Source organism: Panthera tigris, chromosome D2 (assembly GCF_018350195.1).
Source record: "Panthera tigris isolate Pti1 chromosome D2, P.tigris_Pti1_mat1.1, whole genome shotgun sequence".
Lineage (NCBI taxonomy): Eukaryota > Metazoa > Chordata > Mammalia > Carnivora > Felidae > Panthera > Panthera tigris.
This window is the reverse complement of record NC_056670.1, coordinates 29,459,503-29,485,906: the sequence shown is the minus strand read 5'-3', so window position 1 is coordinate 29,485,906 and position 26,404 is coordinate 29,459,503. Positions and strand designations below refer to the sequence as shown.

At 40.4% G+C, this 26,404-nt stretch overlaps 1 protein-coding gene across 1 annotated transcript; it reads right to left on the bottom strand.

The window, feature by feature from the left end:
- On the bottom strand, positions 1-26,404 carry DDX21 (DExD-box helicase 21). Its single transcript, XM_007095750.3, has 15 exons — positions 26,230-26,404; positions 23,683-24,120; positions 21,373-21,448; positions 20,288-20,466; positions 18,728-18,845; positions 15,194-15,379; positions 13,943-14,088; positions 12,975-13,124; positions 12,424-12,585; positions 10,828-10,947; positions 9,691-9,764; positions 6,232-6,391; positions 5,305-5,439; positions 2,459-2,503; positions 1-1,650 (listed from the first exon to the last, which is right to left on the bottom strand). The coding sequence occupies exons 1-15, from the start codon at positions 26,314-26,316 to the stop codon at positions 1,381-1,383; spliced, it is 2,346 nt and encodes a 781-aa protein (XP_007095812.2). The 5' UTR covers positions 26,317-26,404; the 3' UTR covers positions 1-1,380.

Here is a 26,404-nt window from a genome sequence, read left to right as displayed (position 1 = left end):
TATTTTAACTTCTCCTATCAGAGTTTATTCCCTGAGAGTCCCAGTCCAGAATTTCTAGGAATTAAGGCAAGAAAACAATGCCACTCTTAAGCTCCTGCACCATGCAGAAAGTTTCCCAGAGAAGTAATATTTGAGAACTCACAGAGTTACCTGACCAGGGGCTATATAAAATTTGTCAGTTCCCTCAAAGCTACAACCAAAAATAACCATACACAGATTATCTTAAAAGGAAGTCTCTAAGCAGCTAAAACCTTTCAATGGAATAGCAGTCTAACAGAAATAGATCCTATACTGTGACTATAGGAACTAGGCCTCTGAGAAACCATTGGATCATTCTACCTAAAACTCCAGTTTACCCATTAGAAGTCAATTTCTAGAAACATTAATGACCTGTTGTTTACCATGAAAAGAATGCTTTTCATGTATTTTCACTTGTTCCTTTCTTTGCTCTTGAGATGAATGTTTCTTTATCGCATGTAAAAAATATTTTCAGTGGATTTCCTGACTCTTGTCATCAATGCAAATCTCTGCCCCCCCACTCCCTTAATTCCTTCTTGGTAAATAATGTTCATCTTCCAACAGGAAGTAGAGTACATTATCATCAAGCACCTATTATTCAGCCTCCTTACTTACAAAGAAAGTTACAGGGCCACCTTATACATTTGGAATTCCTTAAAGACACTTGCTTTTTATTAAAATACTTCTTTATATATACATAGATAAAATCTGTGAAGAATTCCTGAAGCATGAATTCAGCTTACATTGAAGAGTTAAAAATGTATCAAAATGTACATAATGATGGCTAATCTACATAATGTCTCCCATCAAATTTATCACTGTTCTTCAAATCTAGAGCACATGCTGGCATAAAATGTATTGCATCCCAGCAATTTTGAAATATTGCTTCAAAACATTGCTCAGTACTATTTCTCAGAGGACATGTTACAGGACCACGTGAGTCACTGTTAGGCGGGTGGCTGAAGAATGCCAATTACAGGTAAGCCTCGACTGCTCAGAGTGCCTCTCCAGAGACTGCTGCGTTCCCCATAGGTATTCAGGGAAGGACACTATTTAAATACAGAGACACCTCAACTTAAAAAGTATGGGCAAATACATGCTTGACTTGGTCTTATAACCTACAGACAATGCATCAGAATAAAAATATTACGAATTCATACATCTTTTCAAAAGAGAAACCTAATACAGAAACAGCAATAGTTACAAGTGATAATCATCAGATGGAAATAATTTCCATGAAGCTTGTCTCTCTGGAAGAGATGGGGACAAGGCAAGTGGTCAAGAAGGAAACACATGTGCTTTTAACTTCATAGGAAAATCAGTGTTCAGTTCCATGTTGCCGTATGAATCCTCTATTTGAAATTACTGCCCAAATGCTTTACTGAAACTCCGCTTCTGGCCTTTGTTTTGGAATCTGTTACTTTTGTTGCCACCTCCTGATCGCTGTCCTCTGAAGCTTCGATTTCCTTCCCGTTGTCCCCTGAAGTTTCTGTTTCCTTCTCGCTGTCCCCTGAAGCCTCGACTGCCTTCCCGCTGTCCCCTGAAGCCTCGATATCCTTCCCGTGGTCCTTCTAGCTCTGGTTGCTCTGTGGCCACAGATAGCTGCCAGCGACGTGAATCATGCCATTTCTCCTGTGGAGAGATAGTATTATTTTACCTGCTCTGATTTTTATTGAACTTGATTTTAAAAAGCATGAGACAGTATTTTTGCCCTTTCTCTAAAGAAAAACCAGATTGATAACCTAAGTGTTTAAAATTTAAAAGGTCACTGGTTAGGGGCACCTGGGTAGCTCAATCAATTAAGCATCCAATTCTTGATTTCGGCTCAGGTCATGCTCTTGCGGTTTGGGAATTTGAGTCCCGCATCAGGCTGTGAGCTGACAAGCGCGAAGCCTGCTTGGAATTCTCTATCTCCCTCCCTCTCTGCCCCTTCCCTGCTCTCTTTCTCTCTCTCAAAAATAAATAAGCATCAAAAAAAAGCTTTCTTTAATAAAATAAAAATAAGAATAAATAAAAGGTCACTGGTTAAAAATAATACAACCTTCAGGGTGCCTGGGTGGCTGAGTCAGTTAAGTGTCTGTATCCCCAGCTGTCAGGTAGTAAAACATGCAAATATACCACAAACCCGTATCTCACAGCAGTACTAAATGAAGACAGAGCAATTCAAGGTGTCTATGTAAACCCCATACAACATACACAGGAGGAAAAAGCTAGATACTGTTCATAACTCTATAGATAAAGGAAAGAAGGAAAACAGGCTGAATAAGAAAAATATATGAATAAAAAGGCTAGGAGAAAAAAAATACTAAACTTCATTAACTCTTAATTGTCTTTTAGTAAAGGGACTAGAGCTGTTGATTCCTTTTCCATTATTCTGTGTTTTCAATAATGAACGTTTTATAACTTAAATGTTAACTTCAAAATCCAAGAGAAAGAATACCTGTATTTCTGTTACTGCTGCAGTAGGGACATCAAAGCAAACCCCCTGGAAATCAAAGCAAATGCCAAGTTAATTCAGCCTTTCACCACAATTGTCAGTGTGCTCCAAAAGACCATATAATATTCAAAATTATATTCAAAAACAAAACCAAAAAAACCCTCCAGGTATGAATTTTAGATGGGACTTTCAACCAATGCCAACACATATCATACCTCCCAAAAGCACAACAGCAAAAACCCAAGGATACTTTAAAAAGGGAGTCAAAATGATTTAGAACTGGCTAGAGATCATTCTTGGCTATCATACTGCTAATTCCTCAAGTAGCTATTAGCTACATTTTAGAGCTGAAGAAACAGAGGTTTGGAGAGGCTAAGTCAAAGGCCCCCAGCTGGGAAATAGAGCAGGTTTTAAACATCTTTTCAGTATGGCCCCAAAACCAATGGTCTACATTAAAATACACTGCTTTCTGTAAGAAAAAGTGTCTACTATTCAGGATGACCTAACTAAAAGTAGAAAACTAAATGATTTTCCATTGTTAATTTTCTAGGTTTTCACAATTCACCTTGCTCTAATAAAAAGGTTTTTATAGCACTTTTGGGGCACCTGGGTGGCTCAGTTTTGGTTAAATGCCTGACTCTGGATTTCAGCTGAGGTCACGATGTCACAGGTTTCTGAGTTCCGGCCTCTGTGATGACAGCATGATGCCTGCTTAGGATTCATTCTCCCTCTCTCCCTCCTTCTCTCTCTCTCTCTCTCTCGCTCTCTCTCCTCTCTCTCTCCTCTCTCTCCTCTCTCTCTCTCCCTCTCTCTCCCCCCTCCCTCCCTTCCCCCCCAGCCCTTCCCCCCAGCCCTGCACGCACGCATGCTCTCTCTCACAAAATAAACATTTCTTTTTAAACAAAAAAATACAGGCGCCTGGGTGCCTCAGTTGGTTGAGCGTCCAACTTTTGATTCCAGCTCAGGTCACGACCTCACGGTTCATGGGATCGACCCCCGCATTGGACTCTGGGCTGACAGCGTGGAGTCTGCTTGGGAGTTTCTCTCTCCCTCTCTCTCTGGCCCTCCCCTGCTCTCTCTTTCTGTCTCTAAAAATAAGTAAACTTAAAAATATATATTAAAAATACAAAAATAAACACTTTATAGGACCATAGCAGTGCCATCACCTCCAGTTAAGGAGATCCTATTTCTTGGTTTCCACAAATGTAGTTAGAACCACCCCCGCAACGGACACAGGCACTCCTCTTCCCTAGCTATCTTTAACTGCAACATTTTATGAGGAACACCCCACTTCCACCCAACAACCCACCCAACCATAACCACAGGTCGCATCAGGTACTGATGGATTTTGCCACTTGTGGGGATCATCATTCACAAAATTATTACGTATTTAACACCAGCCACTCACTGAAGTATAAAGATAACTAAAAAATCGTTTTTGCCCTTGAGTACATCATAGGCTTCGAGGCTCTCAGTCAATAAGCAAGCCCAGCAAGATAAAATTTGCCTGAATAAAGGCACGCCCTAAAAACCCTGAAGTATGGATATGGTGCCCCCGACTCTACTGTATGGCCAGGGAAAGCTTCACAGGGAGACTCAAGGTTAAGCCACACCACAAATAACGTGGAGGAAAAAAAAAATACTATGAACACCGGGTTGAGCCACTTAGAATGACAGAAAGCAAGGTGTACTTGGCACTGCTGGAGTGGAGGTACTAGCAGTGAGGAGGCAGTAAGGGGAGCAGGAGCCTGCTCGTGAAGACTCATCCGCCATGTGAAAGCTGAGACTGTAACCCATACTGTATGTGGAGTTCCTTAAGGAAGTAAACACAGACATGCAGCGAGGTGACGATAAACCAGATCTGGTTCTCTAAGCAAGTGGTTTACAAAGTACAGTCTACGCCCCCCGGGAAACCTGAGATCTTTTGCGGAGGTTCCACAAAGTCAAAACAATTTTCCTAATACTAAAATATGTGTCCTTTCCACTCTCACGCTCTCATAAGCACACAGTGGAGTTTCCCGGACACCATTTACCCGTGATGCTACCACAGCTCTGATGGCAAATAGAACGGTATTCTTTGGTTTTCGAATTCCAGTTTTCATTTCTAACACAGTAAACACTAATAGATACAACCCACACAAACAAAAGCTTTTTGGTACTCTCACCATTCATTAAGAATGTAAAAGGGTCATGAGACCAAACAGTTTGAGAACTGCTGTGCTGGTCTACCATTAACTGACAGCAAGACTCAGAAGAAAGAACACCAGGTTTGGAAGGCAAGATTTAAAATTTTAGTTTTCGGGGCGCCTGGGTGGCTCAGTTGGTTAAGCGTCCGACTTCACTCAGGTCATGATCTCACAGTTTGTGAGTTCGAGCCCCGCGTCGGGCTCTGTGCTGACAGCTTGGGGCCGGGAGCCTGCTTCAGATTCTGTGTCTCCCTCTCTCTCTGCCCCTCCCCCATTTTCACACTCTGTGTCTCTATCTCTCAAAAATAAACAAACATTAAAAAAAATTTTTTTTAATTAAAATTTTAGGTTTGAATTAAAGATTCTGAATTCAATTTTGAATAATTTCATGTTGTTTATAACCCCATCTGAGTAGAAATGTCAGGGAAGCAGCTGGGACTTCATGTCCGGCACTGCACGCAGATAGTTCAGGCTAAAGATACCAGATGAGGTAGCTGTCCATCACTAAATGGCAACTGAGGGTCAGGGATGACATCGCCTAGCGAAGACTATATACAGAGCAAAAAGATGCACCATCCCCACACCACAGGGAGAAGCCTACATTTGGTGTTTTATTGTCCACATTAAGCTACTGAACCAAAGCAGGGTCACAACATTACTTACCTGCTTTCCTTTGAGAAAAACCATTCCCTTCACTTTGGAATCAATTTCTTCGCCCAGCTGCTCTTTAAGTTCTTTCCAAGCATAACTAATGTTTGGCATTTCAATTGAGCATCGTAAGATCATGGTCACAAAGCCCTTAGAGAAAAAAGGGGAACAAAATTAGTCTCAAAAACAAACCTAACTGATAAAAAAAATTGCCCTCATGTTTCTAAACTATTTCTGGAAAAGTTCCTCCTAAAAGCATACACCACTCTCCCAACACAATCACATAAATTAGTACAAGTAAGACTGGGAACTCTGAACAAGACTGACGGTTTGTGCCAATGTTAGTACCCCAGTTGTAACATTATAGTTTTGCAAAATGATACCACTGAGGGAAACTGGACAAAGTGTACAAAGGAATCTCTCCGTGTTACCTCTTAAAACTACATGTAAACCTACAATTGTCTCAAAAATTTCAATTAAAAAAAAAAAAGGAAAAAATGCATATACCTTAAGTTTCTAGGTATACTGACCAAATGTATCATATGCTTTTATGTCTTTATGTGGTTGAGGTTTTCTTTGGAGGATTAAAAAAACTGACATACAATTCACATACCATATCGTACACCATTTTAAAGTATACAATTCACGGGTTTTCAGTATATTCACAAGGTTTCAACCATCACCACTAACTAAAATTCCAAAATGTTTAATTACGCAAAAAATAAACCACATGCCCATTAGCAGTCAATGTCATTGCCCCCAACTGAGACAGTGGAAATGAGTAATCTACTTTCTTTCTCCGTGGGATTTGTTTATATATATATATATATATACCTACCTTCAGACAAAAGTTAAAACAATTGGGAAGTCTAACTGAACCCTTTTAAATCCTGCTCAAACTCAAAATTACCCCAAGTGTCAGAGTTCGACAGGAAGCCTTACCGCATCTGAGTTGATCAAAGAGCGCTGGTCTACTGACGTGGCACCTGAAATATGGGCCAGTGCTGCTGCTAAGGCTTCCACGGCTCCCTTCTCCTCTATCAGTCTCTCAGCTGACTGCTTGAAGTGACCAATGGCAGTGGGAGGCACAGAATCCAAAAGCCTATGGTGTGATTGAGTATATTTGTTAGGAGAAAGAAAGAGCGGACATGTTTCATTTTCAAGACAACAGCATCTCAAGATAAATCAGTAACTTCCAAACCAAATCTTTTATATATCTAACACACATCACTTTGATGTAATGTATATGTATAATCACCACATTTCTGTAAAAATAAATCCATTCCTTAGGGTGCCTGGGTGGCTCAGTCAGTTAAGCATCCAACTCTTGATTTCGGGTCAGATAATAATCTCAGTTTGTGAGATCAAGCCCCATGTCGGGCTCTGCACTGACATTGTGGAGCCTGCTTGGGATTCTCTCTCTCCTTGCCCCTCCCCTGCTTATACTCCCTCTCCCTCTCTCAAAAGAGATAAATTAATTAAAAGATAAAAGAAAGAAAGCCATCCCTTTGATTACATCTAATTTGATTTTACTATCAAATTAAAAAAAGTTTCATTCTGGGGCACCTGGGTGGCTCACTTGGTTAAGCATCCGAGTCTTGATTTCTGCTTAGGTCATGAATTTCAAGCCCTGTGTCAGGCTCTGCGCTGAGCATGGAGCCTGCTTAAGATTCTCTCTGCCCCTCTCCCCTGCTCGCATGCTCTCTAAAATTAATTAAACAAAGTTTTATCCCAAGGAAATAACAGAACAAATATCAAGATGTTCACCACAGTGTTATTTATGATATAGAAAGAGTATACTGACTTTGGCCTAGGTCTTGATCTCATGGTTTGTGAGTTCAGCCCCACATCCGGCATTATGCTGACAGTTCTGAGCCTGGAGACTGCTATGGATTCTGGGTCTCCCTCTATCTCTATGCCCCTCCCCTGCTTAGGCACGTGGACTCTCTCTTTCACAAAACTAAACATTAACAAAAAAATTTTTTAAAGGGTACAAAACATGTAAGAAAATGGGACTGGTTAAATAAACCATGAGACAGATATAATGGAATTCCATGCTGCTACTGAAAGTGATATTAAAGATGTTGAACATTTCTTTTCTTTTTTAAATTTATTTATTTATTTTCACAGAAAGCATGAGTGGGGGAGGGGCAGAGAAAGAGGGGGAGAGAGAATTCCAAGCCGGCTCCTCACTGTCAGTGCAGAGCCCAATATGGGGCTCAAACCCATGAACCGTGAGATCGTGACCTGAGCCAAAGTCCAATGCTTAACTGACTGAGCCACCCAGGTGCCCCTGAACATTTCTTACAATAATAAGCATATGCTACTTTACGGATCAAAAAATACTATAGCTATCTCCATTCTTTTTTTAACTTTTTTTAATTATTATTTTTTTAATATTTATTTTTGACAGAGAGAGACAGAGACAGAGAGACAGAGAGAGACAGAGCATGAGCGGGGGAGGGGCAGAGAGAGAGGGAGACACAGAATCAGAAGCAGGCTCCAGGCTCTGAGCTATCAGCACAGAGCCCGATGTGAGGCTCGAACTCACAAACCACGAGTTCGTGACCTGAGCCAAAGTCGGACGCTCAACCGACTGAGCCACCCAGGCGCCCCTTTTTTCACTTTTTTTTTTTTAGTTTTAGAGAGAGGGAGAAAGAGCGTGCATGCACCCAAGCAGGGTAGAGGAACAGAGGGAGAGAGAGAATCTTAAACAAGCTCCACACTCAGCATGGACCCCGATGTGGGGCTCAATCCCAGGACCCTGGGATCACGACCTCAGCAGAAATCATGAGTTAGATGCTCAACCAATTGAGCCACCCAGAGGCCCCTCCATTCTGCAATAAAAAGGAAAAAAGACTTCTAAATCAGGTTAAAAATGATAAGGACTTTTTATGAGACTACACACTTGTTAGAGAATCACTATTATCTTGGTGATAATAAATGTCACATCTTCAAAAGGACACAAATGAACAAGGCCACCCGAGGCAGCCTCTTTCAGCAAGACTGCCCCTTTACAGGACATCCTACATACACCACCAGCTTGTCCTCTTTTCTCTTTCCTGGCCATCTAATCCCAAATTTCCTTAAGTGGTGTCATAGGGAACCTTGTCTACAGAATACTGAAAGTATGCCATGCTAAAAAAAAATTTGAAAATTACTGAGTTAAATTATTTTCATTTGGAGAACTTTCCTGAGCCATTAATTAATATGGTAACACAAAGCATTTCCTTTGATCACAGACTTCTATTTATAAAAAATGTTTACTTATTTGAGAGACAGAGTGCACATGCTCTAAATAAACTCTGAAAAAAATTTTTTTTAAGTTTTATTTATTCTGAGAGAGAAAAAAAAAAAACAGGAGCAGGGGAAGGTCAAAGGAGAGAAAGAAAGCAGGAGCAGGAGAGAGAGAGGAAAGAGCAAGAATCTCAAGCAGGCTCTGCACTGTTGGCATAGAACCTGATGCAGGGCTTGAACCCACGAACCATGAGATCATGATCTGAGCCGAAGTCAGATGCTCAACCGACTAAGACACCCAGGTGCCCCTCAGATTCAGTGGGTTTTTTGTTTTTTTTTAATTTTTTAAGTTTATTTATTTTTGAAGAAGAGAGAGAGTGTGAGTGGGGGAGGTGTAGAGAGAGAGAGAGAGGGAGACACAGAATCTGAAGCAGGCTCCAGGCTCTGAGCTGTCAGCACAGAGCACAACACAGGGCTCTAATGACCTGAGCTGAAGTCGGACACCCAACCAAGTCACCCAGGCGCCCCCAGATTCAGTGGTTCTCTTAAGCAGAGAATGTAGGCCACCATTTGGAAACGTTTGGAAAATAGTCAGGACCTTCTGGTTTTCGTAATGCCAACCCCACTCGCCCCCCAGCATACACCGCATAGCCAGAGAGGCTAAACAACTAACTATCCATCAATTTGTAGCACAATCCCACGAAATAATTCTCTTGCCCCCAATGCCAGTAGCACCTCCAGTGACAAACACTGTTAGTTAATCTAATCCTCACCATCTCGGAGTAACTTAAAGAAATAATCAATTCATTCCCACCAGTTGAGGAACTAGATTGATGATGCTGTGAAGTATAATCTTGTGACCCAATCTAATCAATCTCCACACGGTAAGTGCCCATACTGTATCTAAGATACGGTTCCTTAAAACGCCCAAGACAAACCAAACTATTAATAATGGTTTCTTCTGGTGAACAGGATTGGGTAGGGATAAATACAAATTAGGACTTTTGTTTTGTAAAATTTTACTGAAGCACAGTCTATTTTTATAACAAATAGGTTGTAAGTTGTCAATACATAAATCCGATAGCCAAATCTCATTTCTGCACAAAGCTAGGCAGTAAATGGAACAAGCACTACAACAGACGTAGCAGTGGGTAGGGAACATACCTGATGGCATCTTTGCTGGAAGCTTTTATTATCTCCGTTGCAGAAGGAACACCTATTCGTTTAAATTTAATTCCCTACAAGAAAAAGAACCATAGTTTAATATACAATATGGCCATCAATTGTTTTCACTGAGATTAAATTCTCTAATTTTTTATATTACCAAACATACTTATTACACATTTAAAAGATAAACTTTTAATTTTAGAATGGTTTTAGGCTTACAGAAAAGTTGCAAATATAGTACCCAGAGTTCCTGTACACTAGGCACCGAATTTCCCTATTATTAGTACTATGGTACGTTTGCCACAGGCAAGAAACCAACACTGCAGCATTACTATTAACTGAATTCCAGAGTTAATGGAATTTCACTAGTTTTTCCCCAAATACCCTTATTCTGTTCCAGTGACACATTACATTCAGTGATCATATCTTCTTAGTCTACTCTGATCTCTGGCAGTTTCTGCCTTTCCTGATTTTTCATGACCTTGATAGTTTTAAGGAGTGCTGGCAAAGTATTTTATAGAATTCTGCCCCTCACTGTGAGGCTGCCTCGGGTTCTTTGCGTGCTCAAGACTGAGATTATGGATTTGGGGGAAGAAAACCAGAGATGAATGCTGTCTCATCACATCATTCTCAAGGCATATGCCAATCACTGCTATTAATGACAACCACCCTGGCCGGGGAGTGCTTGCTTTCTGCACTGTAAAGTGCTCCTCTCCTCCATAAGTCTGGATATGGGGAGAGATTAATCTGTCAGAAAAATCAGTCTCCTCTCTCCATTTTAAATTTATCCTTTTGGTTTTTAAGTAATTCCTATAACCCCCTAATCTATGCTTAAATATTTGGGATGTGTTCATGTTATCATTGTCTGAAAACTGCCTTTCAAACATAAAAATAACCCATGTAATTGTAAATATAAAAACAAAACCACTGCTTTCAAATGCAAACTTATTTCATTCAAAATGGGCTTTATGTTATAGTACAATGTGTAAAACAACATGTACCTAAATAAGCTTTCAGTTATGGCAACATGCTAGAAATAAAAACTTAAAATTAATAAAAATCGAATAACAAAAAACAAAGACTGACTTTAGAATTCAACATTTGCTGAATGAAAAGCTAAGAACATAGTTTTACCGCTTTTTGCTCCACTTGTGCCAACTGATATTCTTCCTTGTGCTGATAAAAGCAGATGCAAATCCCCGTCCTTCCAGCTCTGCCCGTCCTTCCAGAACGATGAATGTAGGATTCCACATCCTATTGAAGTAAGAGACATGAGTGACACTGAACAAAACGAGACAAAGACCTGAGTGGTCTATGCAGAGGCAAGTGTGGTGGTTTTAATCTATACCCAGAGTGTGCGGTTCTTTAGCACTTCAATTTAAATTAAAGAACTGTGACCATTTTTAAAAAAATCTCTAGAATAGCAGTTCCTATCCTATGGGCAAATCTGAAAAAAGCATCATCTAAATAGTACTGTACTACAGAACCACGTAATTTCAATCTTCAACTTTGTAGTAACCCACTAAAAAGCTATAAAAAAAAAACAAAACTTAATGATAGATCTTCTTTAACTCAATATATCTAAAAGTATCTAAACATAAGGCCTATATACTATCAATATACTATCCACATAAAAAAACAGATCACTGAGGGGTGCCTGGGTGGCTCAGTCGGTTAAGCGTCCGACTTCGGCTCAGGTCATGATCTCGAGGTCTGTGAGTTCGAGCCCCGCGTTGGGCTCTGTGCTGACAGCTCAGAGCCTGGAGCCCGTTTCAGATTCTGTGTCTTCCTCTCTCTCTGACCCTCCCCCGTTCATGCTCTGTCTCTCTCTGTCTCAAAAATAAATAAACGTTTAAAAAAAAATAAAATAAATAAAGTGGGGGAGAGAAAAATTAAAAAAAAAAAAAAAACCAGATCACTGAGATATTTTACATTCTTTTTTTGTATGTCTTCAAAATCCAGAGTACATAATACAAAGTTTAAAACATAAACAAAACCCCAATGTGTATATTACATTTAGAACACACATGTCAATTCAGACTGTTTCCAGTGCTGAACAGCTACACATAGCTGTAGCCATCAAATTGGACAGCACAGTTCTACAGACTCCCGTAAACAACACTTCCTTTGTAAGAACTGGTGACTTCACAGTAATCAGGTATTTTTTCTATCATTGTAAAACAACCTTTAATCCTGAGGAATCTGCCAATTTGTGGGGGTCCTTACATTTGAAGTGATGGGAGCAGAGCAGGCTCCTTCAGACCAACTTTTACTGACAGGAAGCACTGTTCATACCACATAACCTGATGCTTCGGCCCCCTGCCTAAGAGGTTCTCATCACCCACAGAGGCTATTAATCACAGGTCTTTTTTCCCTTCTTTATCCTGTAGTTCATGGGTTTATGCTACCCTCACCCCGCCGGAGTCCTACCCATCTTCAAAGCCCAGTTCACAACTGCACTACCTGCGCGAGCCAACCAAAATTCCCTTCAACAAGAAACAATCTTCCCAGCCTCTGGCCACTGACCACACTTCCACTCAACTATCAGTTCTGAGAGAAGGACCGCAGAAGAGGTTTGTTTTAAAAATCACCACAGCTTCCTAGCACTCAAAAGAGACAGCTATTACTAACCACATGAAACTAGACCATACAACTTCCAATTTGTGTTAGTATCCTCTCTCCCCAAAAACCAAACCAAAACAAAACAAAACTGTAGTATAGAACACTTACCTTTGGTGGAGAACTCTGTACAACCAGATCAACCTCAGGGATGTCTAACCCACGAGCAGCAACATTGGTTGCAACCAAAACTCCAAAATCACCATTTCTAAAACCTTTCAGAGTGATTTCTCTCTGCTTCTGAGGAATATCTCCATGTAATGACTGGGCGTCCTGCCAAAGAAATAAACTGGCATAAGAACACCAGATCCAACAATCCAGCTACTTTTAACACAACAAATCAGGCCTGTAAGGACATTCGGATTTTGGTGATAGTTCTGCTGAAAATAACGTAAAGGGAAAAACATATGCCTCACACGGACAAGCCTCAAATTTTTTCTACTCCTTGGTCATTAGATCAACTGTGTCCAGCTATATTTACTAGGTAAAAAACACTAGACAGACTGATCAAACCTACTTTGTTTCAGTGTAACCTTGGGTTTGAGACACTGTTTCCTCATCTGTGAGAGGAGACTGTCAGATCAGGTGAACTCTAAAATGTTAATGGGGTCTATCAGTTGAAAGATGCTTCCTCCCTACAGGAAAAAGGGGGAAGAACCAACCTGCTTTATGGACACATTCTGTGACAACTCCTGGGCTTCTTTCTTGGTCTCGCAGAAGATGATCGTGCGCCCGTGAAAACCACTATATACTCGGATCACATCCCCAATAACTGCTGCCCTCTGAGTCCAGTGGCACTTGATAGCCAGGTGCTTATAGGAGTGGAAAAAAGATCTATTTAGTAAAGCCCACCTGGAACCTGAAATCACCTGCTCAACACTAGCGGTGCTAGAAGCAATTGTTTAATATGGACTAGAGCAGACTGCTGCCACCACTGTGTAGAGAAAAAAACCCAAACTAATTAACACAGAGAGCCATTCCCCTTTCTCCAAAGAGCATCTGGTTCCTCTGTTTTCTGAACTAACCAGGAAAACAAAAGAAGAAATGCCATTCCCTTGATTCCTACAGGAAACCAAGTAATTGACCAGAGAAAAATTTCAGTATTTTTTTTGTCCTTTCATCCACTTAAAACTGCGATTAGTCAGTGTGCATGTCTATTCCTTGGGTGAAAGGAATTCTAGGTGCTGGGCCCTAAAATGAAAACAGCTTCAAAACAAAGTACTAGATATCTCTGCTGCCCTCGAGTGTTTAAATTCTAGGTGTTGGGGCACCTGGCTGGCTCAATTGGTAGAGCATGCAACTCTTGGGATTGTGCGTTCAAGCCCCACATTTTGTGTAGAGACAACTTAAAAACATAATATTAAAAAAAAAAAAGTCAATCAATTCTAGTGTAATTTCTTTCTATTTACAAAATTCAGACAGATTCCGAAAGATTTTGAAATCAGACTATCAGATAATGAAACTTAGAGAACACAGATAACCACACACAACACAAACAGAAATAGATCTTTACTTGGCTCCTCACATGGATTTAGTATTTATCTGGAAAAACAGTTTGTATTTTCCAGTCTTAATATTATTAGACAGGGAAAAAATGATATACAAAATTCTAACTGAATAAATCATTTACCTCCACAGTTATTGCCGTTTTCTGAGTCTTTTTACCAATGAGGTCCACCTGTTCATATGTAGATCTCATGTATTTCTTAGCAACGTTATATACCCAATGAGGGCAGGTTGCAGAAAAAAGCAATGTTTGGGGATTGTCTTCCGAATCTTTGGGGGGAAAAAAGTCAGTATGAATAACCCAAATAAGCCTACACAGTACTCCACCTCACCCAGTTCTTCCCCAATCAACATGCAACAGCAACCACCTGAGGCCAAGCCAGGCACTGATGACACAGAAATGAAAGACACAAAGATTCCTAATGGGCAAAGAAATACTTCCTATGTAATTTATGTAAAGGAGACCTGAAATACCAAAAGTACTTTAAAATTATTTTGCTTTCTGACCCTGGCCTTTATGAACCACGAAGGAAATCTGTCCATAATGAGACCTGTCACCTGGAAAACACCTGTTCATCAAGACCAGTAACCACCTCGTTTAGATCACTAAGTAAATAACCTACAATAAACACCAACACAGATTAGATTCTATATTCGTCTATACTCTCTAGCATTTCCTGAGTATTTTGAGTTTAGAATTCCAGTCTATTCATTCTTTGAGGTCAGGTACTAAAATACTTCCCTAGCCCCACCCCAGCCCCCTTTTTTTTAGTTTGCTCTTTGAATAACACTGCATTTTCATACAGTATTTCAAATGGTGGAGTAAATAAGTAGAGCCCTTTTGGAGAGCAACTTGACAATGTACATCGAGAAACATGAACTATTTATAACTTTCAACTCAGTAACTTCATTTCTGGACATCTACCCTAAAAAATAAATTCCAAATACTGAGGCGTGAAGGAAGCTATTTGCATACAAATGTCTATAGGCAGAATTATTTCTATTATCTAAAAATCAAAATACACAGATGGAATTAAATCATGGCAAAACCTCTTCATGGAGTGTAATGCCAAATTTTTATATGCATGATAAGATTATAATTAACACACACACATATGCAACAATACTACAGAGTCAGGAAGAAATAGACCAAAAGCAAAACACGCCAAGCTGGCAGAGTATCAAATTTTCTTCTTTTATCTTTTACGTTCCCCATTATAATGTGATAAATCATGGTTTTGTTTTTTTTTTTAATTTAAGTTTCCTAAATAAAATAAATCATCCCCCAATTTAAGGCTTCATTTAACTCTTAAAGACCACTTAATCACCACCCTTCCTGTAATCCTTTTATCACTTCCTTGAATTTGGAGCTTACCTTTCTTGTATGCCACACTTAAAATCTCTTCCACTTGATCAGCAAACCCCATATCTAACATCTGGTCAACTTCATCCAGGACAACATGCTTAAGTTTGGTGAGATCTAGCTTGCCATTCTGCAGGTGGTCTTTGATACGACCTGGGGTCCCAACCAGGATATCAATCCCATTCCGCATGCGTTCAACTATAAAAAACATCAATAAGATATACTAGGTTTTAAATCCTTTTATTAGTCTCAGGTACCAATTAAATATATTTTTATTCTAAAATGTTAACTACAATACAAGGTAATATGCTAAGTATCAAAGATAAAGATACTCAAGGCACTCCTGAATCTAGTGGGAAGAACAGATAAGAAGTGACAGTCCAGAAAAATGCACCAGTGGGAGATGGAAGCACCAGGAAAGAAGGACTTCCTTGGTAACACAAAGTGTCAAGGTTTCACAGACAAACTGAGAATGAGAATCTTTTTTTTCTTTAAGTTTATTTATTTTGAAGGAGACAGGGAGGGAGAAAGGGAGGGAGGGAGGGATGGAGGGAGAGGGGGAGGGGGGAGAGGGAGAGAGGGGGAGGGGAGGGAGAGAGAGAGAGAGAGAGAGAGAGAGAGAGAGAAACAGAGAGAAAGAAAGAGCAAGAGCACGAGTGGGGAGGAGCAGAGAGAATCTCAAGCAGGCTCCACACTCTCAGAGCAGAGCCCAACGTGGGGCTCAATCCCACAAACCATGAGATCATGACCTGAGCTGAAATCAACAGTTGGTCACCCAAGTGACTGAACCACCCCAGTGCCCCTAGAATGAGAATCTTAAAGAAATACAAGCAATCTCTATCAAAATAACCCAGCATTCTTCACAGAGCTAGAATAAACAATCCTAAAATTTGTATGGAACCAGAAAAGACCCGCATAGCCAAAGCAATCCTGAAAGAGAAAACGGAAGCTGGAGGCATCACAATCGCAGACTTCAAGCTGCATTACAAAGCTGTAATCATCAAGACGGTACAGTATGGGCACAAGAACAGACACTCAGATCAATGGAACAGAACAGAGAACCCAGAAATGGACCCACAAACTTATGGCCAACTAATCTTTGACAAAGCGCGAAAGAGTATCCAATGGAGTAAAGACAGTCTCTTCAGCAAATGGTGCTGGGAAAACTGAACAGCGATATGCAGAAAAATGAACCTGGACCACTTTCTTACACCATACACGAAAATAAACTCAAAATGGATGAAAAACTTAAATGTAAGACAGGAAGCCATCAAAATTCTCGAGGAGAAAGCAGGCAAAAACCTCTTTGACCTCGACCGCAGCAACTTCTTACTCAACACGTCTCCAGAGGCAAGGAAAACAAAAGCAAAAATGAACTCTTGGGACCTCATCAAAATAAAAAACTTCTGCACGGCAAAGGAAACAATCAGCAAAACTAAAAGACAACCGATGAAACTGGAGAAGATATTTGCAAATGACATATCAGATAAAGGGTTAGTATCCAAAATCTATAAAGAACCTAGCAAACTCAACACCCAAAATACAAATAATCCAGTGAAGAAATGGGCAAAAGACATGAATAGACACTTCTCCAAAGACGACATCCAGATGGCCAAGAGACACATGAAAAAAATGCTCAACATCATCATCAGGGACATATAAATCAAAACCACAATGAGATTATCACCTCACTCCTGTCAGAATGACTAACATAAACAACTCAGGCAACAACAGATGTTGGCGAGGATGCGGAGAAAGAGGATCTCTTTTGCATTGCTGGTGGGAATACAAGCTGGTGCAGCCACTCTGAACAGTATGGAGCTTCCTCAAAAAATTAAAAATAGAACTACCCTAGGAGCCAGCAATTGCACTGGTAGGTATTTATCCAAGGGATACAGGTATGCTGTTTCGAAGGGGCACATGCACCCCGATGTTTATAGCAGCACTATCAACAATAGCCAAAGTATGGAAAGAGCCCAAATGTCCATCGACGGATGAATGGATAAAGATGCGGTATATACATACAATGGAGTATTACTCAGCAATCAGAAAGAATGAAATCTTGCCATTTGCAACTATGTCGATGGAACTAGAGGGTACTATGTTAAGCAAAATTAGTCAGAGAAAGACAAACATCATAGGACTTTACTCATATGAGGAATTTAAGATACAAAATAGACGAACTAAGGGAAGGGAAGCAAAAATAATATAAAAACAAAACATAAGAGATTCTTAAACATAGAGGACAAACAGAGGGTTGCTGGAGGGGTTATGGGAGGGGGGATGGGCTAAATGGGTAAAGGGCATTAAGGAATCTACTCCTGAAATCATTGTTGCACTATATGCTAACTTGGATGTAAATTTTAAAATAATTAAAAAAAAAAAAAAAAAAAGGGAAGAAAGAACTGTATACACAGTTGGGTAATCAGGTATAGAAAGAATGAGACAGGGTAGAAGGGTAAGTATTCCCAGAAGGCACAGAGATGGTCAAGAAAATGGAATTCAGTATAATGAGGTGAGGTGGTTAATAATGCAATTTTTTACTGAACTGCTCTTGCAGTCTAGGGGTCTCACCAGGCACTCTACATTCTCCAATTCAATCCTCATAACACCCCTGGCAGGGTGAATTCAGTAAACTTATTTTTTCACACAAGCAAACGAAAAGAAAAATCAAGCACCCTGAACTTCAAATCACACTGTGAGCAGAGTCTAAATTCAAACGTACACTTTTCTGATGCCAAAGCCTAGTTCACTCAATCAAAGCTGGAAAGAAATAGTCACAAGCATTACATGCCAATACTAACATTTTTAATGCCTTAAATCCCTTCCTGAATTATATTATCTGCTCTACCTAATAAAGCTTCCAGGTCTTGAACTGGTAAGTAAGGGAATCCTACAATAGGGGCCTGCAACATTTGGCCCCTAGGCTCAGAGGAAGGCCCGCCTACGGCAAGAAAGAAACAAAGACCCCAAAACAGCCAGATCCATCCTCTTTGACAGATAAAAAGAGTAACTCTGAATCATGACCTTCTAGTTCTAAGAGCCCCCTGGACTCTATCCTCTTGGGTTCAGTAAGATACCTTTGTAGCCTCCTTTAGATAAACATAGGCAAATAACACAAAACTCCAAAGAACTATATACAGGATTTTACGCATCATTATGCAGGACGATGTTCTTGACCATCTTTAAACAGTAATGACGAAAGAGGGACGCCTGCATGGTGTTGGTTGAGCGTCCGACTTCAGCTCAGGTCATGATCTCATGGCTGGTGAGTTCGAGTCCCGCATTGGGCTCTATGCTGACAGCTCAGAGCCTGGAGCCTGGTGCTGTATCTGCCTCTCTCTCTGCCCCTCCCCTACTCACGCTCTGTCTCGGTCTCAAAAACAAACAAATGTTAAAAAAAACTTTTTTAAAAACAATGATGACAAAAGAAAACTACTATAAATGACTAAACCAGGTAAAGACAGATGTCAAGGTCAGAGAAAGCCTACCAGGGCACCCAACAATGGTTGGCATTTTCCTTCCCTCACTTTTCCATTTACTTACTTTGACCTCCATAGGGAGTTCCACCATAAAAACAAGCCACTGCCAGCTTTCTTGTGATGTCACTGAAGTCTCTGCTTACTTGATTGGCCAACTCCCTTGTGGGTGCAAGAACCAGTACCTGAAAAGCAAAAACTAATCATTGAATTCAAAGTATCGTGAAGTACTTGTTTCTTAACAAATTTGAAATTCATCAGAAGGTTCAACTCATCCTACCAAGTATTTTCAAAACATCTATTATGTGCTTTGCAACATAGTTTCATGTGGGGAAGGATCATAAATGTAATACAGTCCCTGACAAATCTACTCAGAAGAAAAGTTTGTGATCCTACCAATCAGAAGAGAAGTAGATGCTCAAACATGTGGTGCTCCAGGAGGGCTGCCCGGAGTAGGCTGGAGGAAGTGAGGAGTTTCGTGGAGCTGTTACTACTTAAAAAAACCATTCCAGGGAAAGCAACAACTCGAGCAAGGAGTAACACCACTGAGGATAACAACATTAGCTAATCTTTGAGCTTTTACTGTCTCAGGCTCTACTACACACTTACTACACATTCTTCTGTAATTCTCACAAGTTACTGACCTACCTGACAACTGTACCTATAGTAAACACACACAAGATTTTGAACCAAAAGGCTAAGAAGCAAAGCCTGGATTTAAATTCAAACAGCTGGGCTCCAAAACCTGTCGACTGAACCTCTACATTACAGTAAACTTAAAGTAGAACAAAGACAAGTTAAGGCAGGACCAACATGGTGAGGGGCTTTGAATCCCAGAGCAGTCGGAGTTTGACCCAACAAGACATAAAACATGAAACTACTACAGATCCTTAAGTAGGGTAACAGCATGAAACAAGTGTGACTTAAGAACAATGTTCACTAATTCATCAGATACATTCACCCAACAGATATTTACTGAACATCCACTACGTGTAGGCTGGAATAACTCCAAGTGCTGGAGTAATTCATTTGTTTAATGCTGCATTTGTTTACAGCAATAAACAATGAATTAATGAGGGGTGAGTATGGACACTGGAAGGCCAGTAAACAAATGAGGCAGGGCCAGAAAGTCAAGCACAAGAACCCATAACCATGATGACCACATAGGCATTTCAGTGAGGTTAAGGTTTGTCAAATGCCAGTTTCTCCAGAAATGAACCTGATGAGCACCAGCCTGACAAGGAAGCTTGGCCTCTTCACCTCTTTGAGTACCCCTCCTTCTACTCATGCATCTCTACTTAAAACTGCTTTCTCCATCTAGGCAAAAATGGCCAGACACTTGATCAAACCTGTGAGCTGCAGGGGCATCTAATAGTTTGAAGGGAACACAAAGAGCATTAATAATACAGGCAGTCACAACCATGGGGCAGATTACAATATTTAAATACACAGGTTTGTGGCCAACGATCTTAAGAGAATAGTCCTGCTTTAGCTTCAAATAAAGATCTCAAGATACAAAAAAAAAAAAAGGAAAGGAAAGGAAAAGGAAAAAACACTTTAAGGAGAACCCAGTAAAAAACTATACTACAGATTTGGAGCCCCTGAGGTCTATGTTAAAGATAGTTACCCGAGGAGCACGGCCTCTTTTCCGGTCTTGTAGTTCTCCCTGAAGTTTCTCAATCAAAGGGATGGCAAAGGAGAAGGTCTTCCCGGTTCCTGTCCGTGCCTGTGCAATTAAGTCCTTTCCACTATAAACATGGTGAAATGTCTTTGCTTGTATCGGAAACAGAAAGGTCACCCCACGGCCTGTGAACAAATTTACCATGTTACCTGACAATGTAGTTCTTAAAATCCCAGCCACGTTTCTGGTCCTAGAGAATTAAAGAATTCTACTTTCTTGTCAATATCTACAAAGTCAGGCTCCAATGTATTCTGGTAGTGAAGAATCTGCTTGACTGAAAAATATCAACAAACTTTAAAGCACCAAATTAGGGGTGCCTGGGTGGCTCAGCTGGTTGAGCGTCCAACTTGATTTTGGCTCAGGTCACGATCCCAGTGTCCTGGGATTGAGCCCCACATCAGGCTCCGTGCTTAGCATGGAGCCTGCTTGAGACTGTGTCTGTCTGTCTCTCTCTCTCTCTCTCTCTCTCCCTCTGCCTCCCTCCCCTACTCTTGCACTCTCTAAAAAATAAAAAAAAATTAAAGTACCAAATTATAGCAAACATTTTTTTTTAGAATTTAGTTACTTGTTGTGTAATCTCATCCATAGGTCAACAGAAGCCCCAAATCTGGATTTGCAGTCCAGACTATGCCACACCTGATTCAGAAAACACCTACCCACACATGTGACTACCTAGTTTGTTCAGAGGCACACCACTAGGCTGAGTTCTGAGTCAAGTTGGTATTATGAAGAGATGCCTCACGAAGTGGGAGAGAATAACAAAGAAAATACGAACCATACAAATAAATGGCATGAACCATTTATTTGTACCAGAACAATCAGTCCTCACACTTCTGAATATATACATTGGTTTGAATAAAATTTAGTCACCTATTTAAGAGGCAGCAAAGCCATCACCAGTATGGTCCTATACTATATATACAGATCTAAGTTATTATGTGGTTCCACATATTGTCCTTCATCTCAACAAAAATAGTGGAGTGCTTCCAAATAATATATAGTAACATTATACAATAGCTCCAAAATATTACCTTTGAGAAGTTTAATGGTCTCTTCAGATATGGGAAAATTAGAGAAAGCTCCTTCTTTTTGTTCCACAGGTATTTCCTATCAAGTAAAGGGCCACAGAAAGAAATCAGTAACTTTAATCCCACAGGTAGTCACAGAGACGCCTTCTGAGAAAGAAACAAAAGAACCTATTCGAAAACATCTCTTCTAAATCAACCACAAAGACAGAGAAACTTTGGTAGGTAAATTAAGATCCAAAAAGGAAATCATAATCATCTATAAAACCCTAACAAAAGGAAAATGCAAATATATACTGTAGATATACTACGTGTGGCTAGTAAAGGCAGATTCAGTCTCAACTAAGAACTATTCTGTTGCCATCCCATACCAATATATAGGAGTCCTCCATTATCCACAGGGGAGACCCCTAGTGGATACCTGAATAGTACAGAACCTTAAATATACGGTTTTCTACTATGTACACATACCCAAGATAAAGTTTAACTTATAAATTAGGCACAGTAACAAACTAATGACAATAACTAATAATAAACTGGAACAATTATAACAACAGATCATGATAAAAATTATGCAAATGTGGTCTCTCTCTAAATATCTTCCTGTACTGCACTCCTACTTCTTGTGATGATACAGGATTGATAAAATGCCTATGTGATGACATGAAGTGAGGTGAATGACGTAGGCATTGTGATGCAGCATCAGGCTACTACTGTCCTTCTGACAATGTGTCAAGAGGAGAATCATTTACTCTTGAACGTGGTTGACAGGGGGCAATTGAAACCCCAGAAAGAAAAACATCAGATGAGGGGGGACTACTATACTGCTGAACAGGTCATTAATCCTTTTGCATAGCCACATCTTTCACATATATTCACAGAAAATAAGAAACAAACATTTACGACAAAGTGGTCACTGTGGCATTATTTGATAGTAAAAAATTTAAATGCTCAATACAGGAATTAAGTGATTTTCTAAACATTTATATCATGGATTATGGAACCAATGAAAATATTTATTATTTAGGGGTGCCTGGGTGGCTCAGTCGGTTAAGTGCCGACTTCGGCTAAGGTCATGATCTCGCGGTTCATGGGTTCAAGCCCCCATCAGGCTGTGTGCTGATAGCTCAGAGCCTCAAGCCTGCTTTGGATTCTGTGTCTCCCTCTCTCTCTGCCCCTCCCCCGCTCATGCTCTGTCTTTTTCTTTTTCTCAAAAAGTAAACATTAAAAAAATAGAATATAATGTTTAAATAAAAGTGGAAAGGCAGGAGACAAGATTGCATATAGTACAATCCTAATCTGATAAAAAATAGTTATATATATACACATATATATATATATATATATGTATATATATATAAAGTACTGTAAAGAAACAGCATTCAACAACAGGTTACCTCTATACCTAATGAGTATTTAATATTTACTGAATTAATGAATGCTGAAATTCTAGGGAACTTTTTGTTTTTAGCAAACAAAATGTTTTTATGTTTTTTATTATTTTGAGAGAGAGACAGCAAGTGGGGAAGGGGCAGCAGGAGAGGGAGACACAGAATCAGAAACAGGCTTCAGGCTCTGAACCGTCAGCACAGAGTCTGACCTGGGGCTCAAACCTACAGAACCATTAAGATCAGAACCTGAGCCAAAGTCAGATGCCATCCAGGTGCCCCAAATTTCTATATTTTCCTAATTCTGTAAATCACTTATTTATAATCAGGAAAAATATTTATTTATTTAACTATTTATTTTGAGGGGCACCTGGATATGAACCAAGGAAAAAAAATTTAAATGTTGATTATGACCTATGGCAAACAGAAAATTATTAGAATTAGGATTTCTTTGATGACTGAGTTTCTGAAAGGTAACAGAACTACTTCCAAGTGGACATCCAATCATCGGGTTCAACTTGAGTTAATGGCCAAACAAAAACTTATGCAAAATCAAACAAAATCCTTTTCAGTAGCTCTACTAATTCAGATTTTTTGGTGAAACCCCTCAGAGGGAAGCTAGGGCCTATCTGCATAACTATAATCTCTCCTTTTAATTTCTGACTTGCAAATAAGCAGACGTGGAGAGAAGACATTCCCTAAACTTAAATAGGCCTGTTTCTTTGCAAAGGAAACATTCTAACTTTAAGCTATTTTTAAGATGAAGTCTTACCCTGACTGCAGGCAGCATGCAGCTCAAGGGACCCCCCATAAAGTGTCAACACATCAAATTTTCTCCTGCTTCTGTTGCCTCTAGGTAGCAATTACCTACTTATTTATCTGAAACCACAATGAAAGATACACTCTACGTATGAAAATGCAACTTTACCTGCTCTAATTCACTGTTACTTTCTTCACTGGAGTTAGAGACAGGTCCAGAATGAGGGAATCCATTCTTCAGTTTGGGGCTTTTCTCTCCAATGTCTCCATTCATTTCCTTTTCTTTTTTCATCTTCTTCGGCTTAGGAGCACCTATTTCTTCTTCAGAAGGCTCCTCACTTTTCATTACTTTTTTGGTTTTAGGAGAAACAACTTTCTTTTCAAAGGACTCCTTTGGTTTCTTCACACTTTTGGTTTTAGGAGAAATAATGTCATCCTGAGATGGCTCCTCTTTCTTTTTTGCCTTTTTGGATTTAGGAGAATTCATGTCAATCTCAGAAGACTCGGCTTTCTTTTTAATTTTTTTGGCTTTGGGGGAAATAGTTTCTTCCTTTACTTCTGTTGCCTCTTCAGTCTTATTAGACTTTGGCTTCTCTTTTTTACCCTTCTAAGAAATTAAAAAATACAAACTACTGAGCAAAGCATGTATACATTTGTATGATGCATCAATTCTCGATTATTTCAAGATCATGTAATTATGAAGAACACAATTTTGGGGCATTTTTCAACGTCTGTACCTTCTCCTTTCAATAAGACAAAACACTATGCTTTTTAGTACCATTTCTTAGTTATATGGAAATAAGTACATTGTATATCAATGACTTCATGAGCTCAGAAGAGAATGCCTCTTGGCAACTATTTAATTCATGTTGGTTGAACAAGTTGTAAAATCAAGTTTTCATAAGGGATTTGGGGTTTCTTATGGGATGCTTCAAGAGTCGTCAAGAGGTACAACTACAGAAAGTGATCAAGTACAGTTTAATTTAATTCTAATAGAGCAATAAGGCCACATATGTCCACAGATGGACAATATTAAGCAGATTTCTTTCTCTGCTAGAATTTATAATATCTGTCTTGGCTATGTGACAAGTGCAAATGAATTTACAGAGACACTTTATGAACCAAAAAGCTATAAAATCCCACAATCTATCACCCCACGCGATAACAAAAAAAAGATGATCTAATTTAAAGAGGAAAAAAAAGCATAAGTTACTAGGAAATGGGGTGGGTGAAACCTCAAAGCCAAATCAGACTACGGCTCCTACCTGAAATGTGTGACCTTTTCCAACTTTTCCCATTCCTGAAAGTTAATTACTTAATATTACTGAAATCAAATAGGTGCTTAGCCTCTGTTAAAACCTTTCTGAGGGGCGCCTGGGTGGCTCAGTCGGTTAAGCGTCCGACTTCGGCTCAGGTCATGATCTCGCGGTCCGTGAGTTCAAGCCCCGCGTCGGGCTCTGTGTTGACAGCTCAGAGCCTGGAGCCTGTTTCAGATTCTGTGTCTCCCTCTCTCTGACCCTCCCCCGTTCATGCTCTGTCTCTCTCTGTCTCAAAAATAAATAAACGCTAAAAAAAAAAAACCTTTCTGAAAGGCCAATCACAGAAATATGAAGACTAGAACATTTAGCTGAAATCAGCCTCCCTGAAACTTCAGGCCCCGCCTCCATTCTCAAATCACAGATGAGGGTGATCTTTCCCACATGATCATCTTTCAGACATCTGAAAAATAATCTGGTCTCCCCACAAGATTTCAGTTCTTTCATCCCTTCGCTCCACTAAGTAAGAGGATTTCCTAACTCAGTGGCCTCTCTTGGAATGTAACGGAGTTTGGCCGCGTCCCTCTTCACTTGACCATCCCACAACTGAATAGCTTCACTGACGCCGAGCAGGCAAACCAGGACCACTTCCTCCCCACCTGTGGGGACAAGTCTGTGCTCCCTCGGCTTCCTACAACGCCAAAATATTGCTGTTGTAAAAGCTCCCCATCAAAAAGGCCCATAAACAGCCAAGGAAAGGAAATTCTAAATCATGTAGGATACAAATTCAGGGACAATGTTTGCTCTCACTGACTGACCTTATTTCAGAACAGACACCCAGTCACAAGTGAAATCACTAAGGAAGTAACAGTAAAGAGGCAGACAGGTATCAAGGTAACTTAAGACCACTACACACTGCTGGCCTCTATCAAAAACACTGTGTGCCGTTAGCACCACAACACGTTACATTTCCACGGGAAATCTGGTCAATAGACCTTAAGCCGAACTGAATTACTTCATCTTCTAAAGGTTGCTTACCGAAAAACAAACTGTATTTCCCGTACTACTACAGTAAAATGTCACTGCTCACGCCGCCCACATGTGCAGGTGGGTTTGAGGTGTGGCCAGTCTAGGCTAAAGCTTCAGTCTCTACCAGGACTGACAACTCCCTCCGCGCACGCTCAAACCCGGTCAGGTCTGAGCCTGAGCCAGCAACGTGGGGCCCAACCGTGAACTGCGCACCAGGTGCGGGGCGCCCAGACTCCAGAACCACATGGGAGCGGTGCTCACCCCAGCTCCGGTCCGCCTGCGCCCGTCGGCGGCACAGCTCCCCGGCGCCCCACGGCCGGGCTCTGGACGCGCCGGGTCCGCGTGTGCGCCACGGGCTCCTTAGCCGGACCCCCGCCCATCCTGTACCCCACTCCTCTCAGCACCCTAGGACCCTCAGCCCCCGATGGCACCTTCGCATTCTGCTTTCGCGGTGTCTCCAGTTTTTCCATGGCCGTGTCTGAGTCCAAATCCACTTCACTAAGGAGTTTCCCCGGCATCTTTCAGCACAAGCAACTGAGGCCGACCAGTCAGTTCCACCGCGTGGAGAGGAAGAGACAGTGCTACCCATTTAGCCCACCCACTTTC